The sequence below is a fragment of the Augochlora pura genome, unplaced genomic scaffold (assembly GCF_028453695.1).
Source record: "Augochlora pura isolate Apur16 unplaced genomic scaffold, APUR_v2.2.1 APUR_unplaced_7230, whole genome shotgun sequence".
Lineage (NCBI taxonomy): Eukaryota > Metazoa > Arthropoda > Insecta > Hymenoptera > Halictidae > Augochlora > Augochlora pura.
In genome coordinates this window covers 1-1,199 of record NW_027587883.1, presented here as the reverse complement: position 1 = coordinate 1,199, position 1,199 = coordinate 1, and the positions used below count along the sequence as shown (strand labels likewise).

Genomic DNA, 1,199 nt, shown 5'->3' with positions numbered 1-1,199 from the left:
AAAAAGTGGGTGGGTGGGTGGAAGTGGAAGGTGGGTGAGGTGAGGTGAGGTGGCAGTGGGTGGTCCTGTCCTTGTCTGCTTGTCTGGCTCGGCCAATCCGCGGCGCGCCGCTGTTGGCCAATCCCTGCTCGTTGTTGCTCGACACTGCGACAGTCACGTAGGCACGCACGCGTCACGCAGCGCCCTCCGACGCTACGCGGTAGCGTCCGGAAGCTCCGGACAAAGCTCGCACAACGGAATTTTTAACCACTTATAACTTTAACAATTCCGGACGGATTTTCAAAATTTATATCACAAAGTGTTCGCTTCGTTACGAGCTTTGTACCGGTTACACTTGATTAATTCTTTCTGCACAATAAACCACTTTTTCAGAACTCAGAACACAGAGCGACGTGGAGACGCGTTCACTTCCTGCGAAACCTAGCGGCCGACCCACCGGATCTGTTCCAGCAAGATTTTGTCCGGGGCACCCATAAACACGTCGTCGACGTACACGTCTTTCTCGAGGATAGGAGCGGCGAGTGGAAATTTGTCGCCGTCCTGTTTTTTCAACTCGAGCAGAGTACGCATCGACAGATACGGTGCGCAAGCTGTACCGTATTTCACGGTGTTCAGCTCATACGCAGTAAGCTTCTCCGTCTCGGGTGAGCGCCACAAAATGCATTGATAGCGGCGGTCCTCTGTGGCGACTTGAATTTGTCGGAACATTTTCTCAATGTCAGCCACCAGTACGTATTCGTACAGCCGCCACCTGGTCAGCACCGAGGTGATATCATTCGGCAATTTTGGTCCAACGTGGAGGATGTCGTTCAACGAGTAACCTCCTGTGGTTCTGCTCGTGGCGTTGAAAACGACCCTCAACTTCGTGGTAGCGCTCTCCGAACGAATGACCGCTCGATGCGGGATGTACAGTCGGGATTTGTCTATAGGGTCGAGTTGAGTCATATGACCTAGCTTCTCGTACTCCTGTAGAAACTCACCGTACTCCTTTACGAGGGCAGGGTTCTTCTATAACTTCTTTCGCAGCCTGGTGAGTGCCGAGAGCGCTATGTGGAAGGAATCTCCCAGCGCCTTACCTGGCCTCGTTTGGCATAGCGGAAGTCGTACAACGAACCGCCCAGTCGCATCTCTCTTCACGGTCTGGACGAAGAACTCCTCGCATTCCTCCTCGGCCTTGGATCGTATCCATCTCGAGGGGA

At 53.4% G+C, this 1,199-nt stretch overlaps 1 protein-coding gene across 1 annotated transcript; it reads right to left on the bottom strand.

The window, feature by feature from the left end:
* Positions 1 to 436: 436 nt before the first annotated feature.
* LOC144478063 (uncharacterized) lies at positions 437 to 1,127 on the bottom strand (the record flags this gene model as incomplete). Its single annotated transcript, XM_078195782.1, has 2 exons — positions 1,077 to 1,127; positions 437 to 966 (listed from the first exon to the last, which is right to left on the bottom strand). Coding segments are annotated over exons 1-2 (581 nt in total), but the record flags the coding sequence as incomplete, so codon positions are not given.
* Between the last annotated feature and the right edge of the window lie 72 nt (positions 1,128 to 1,199).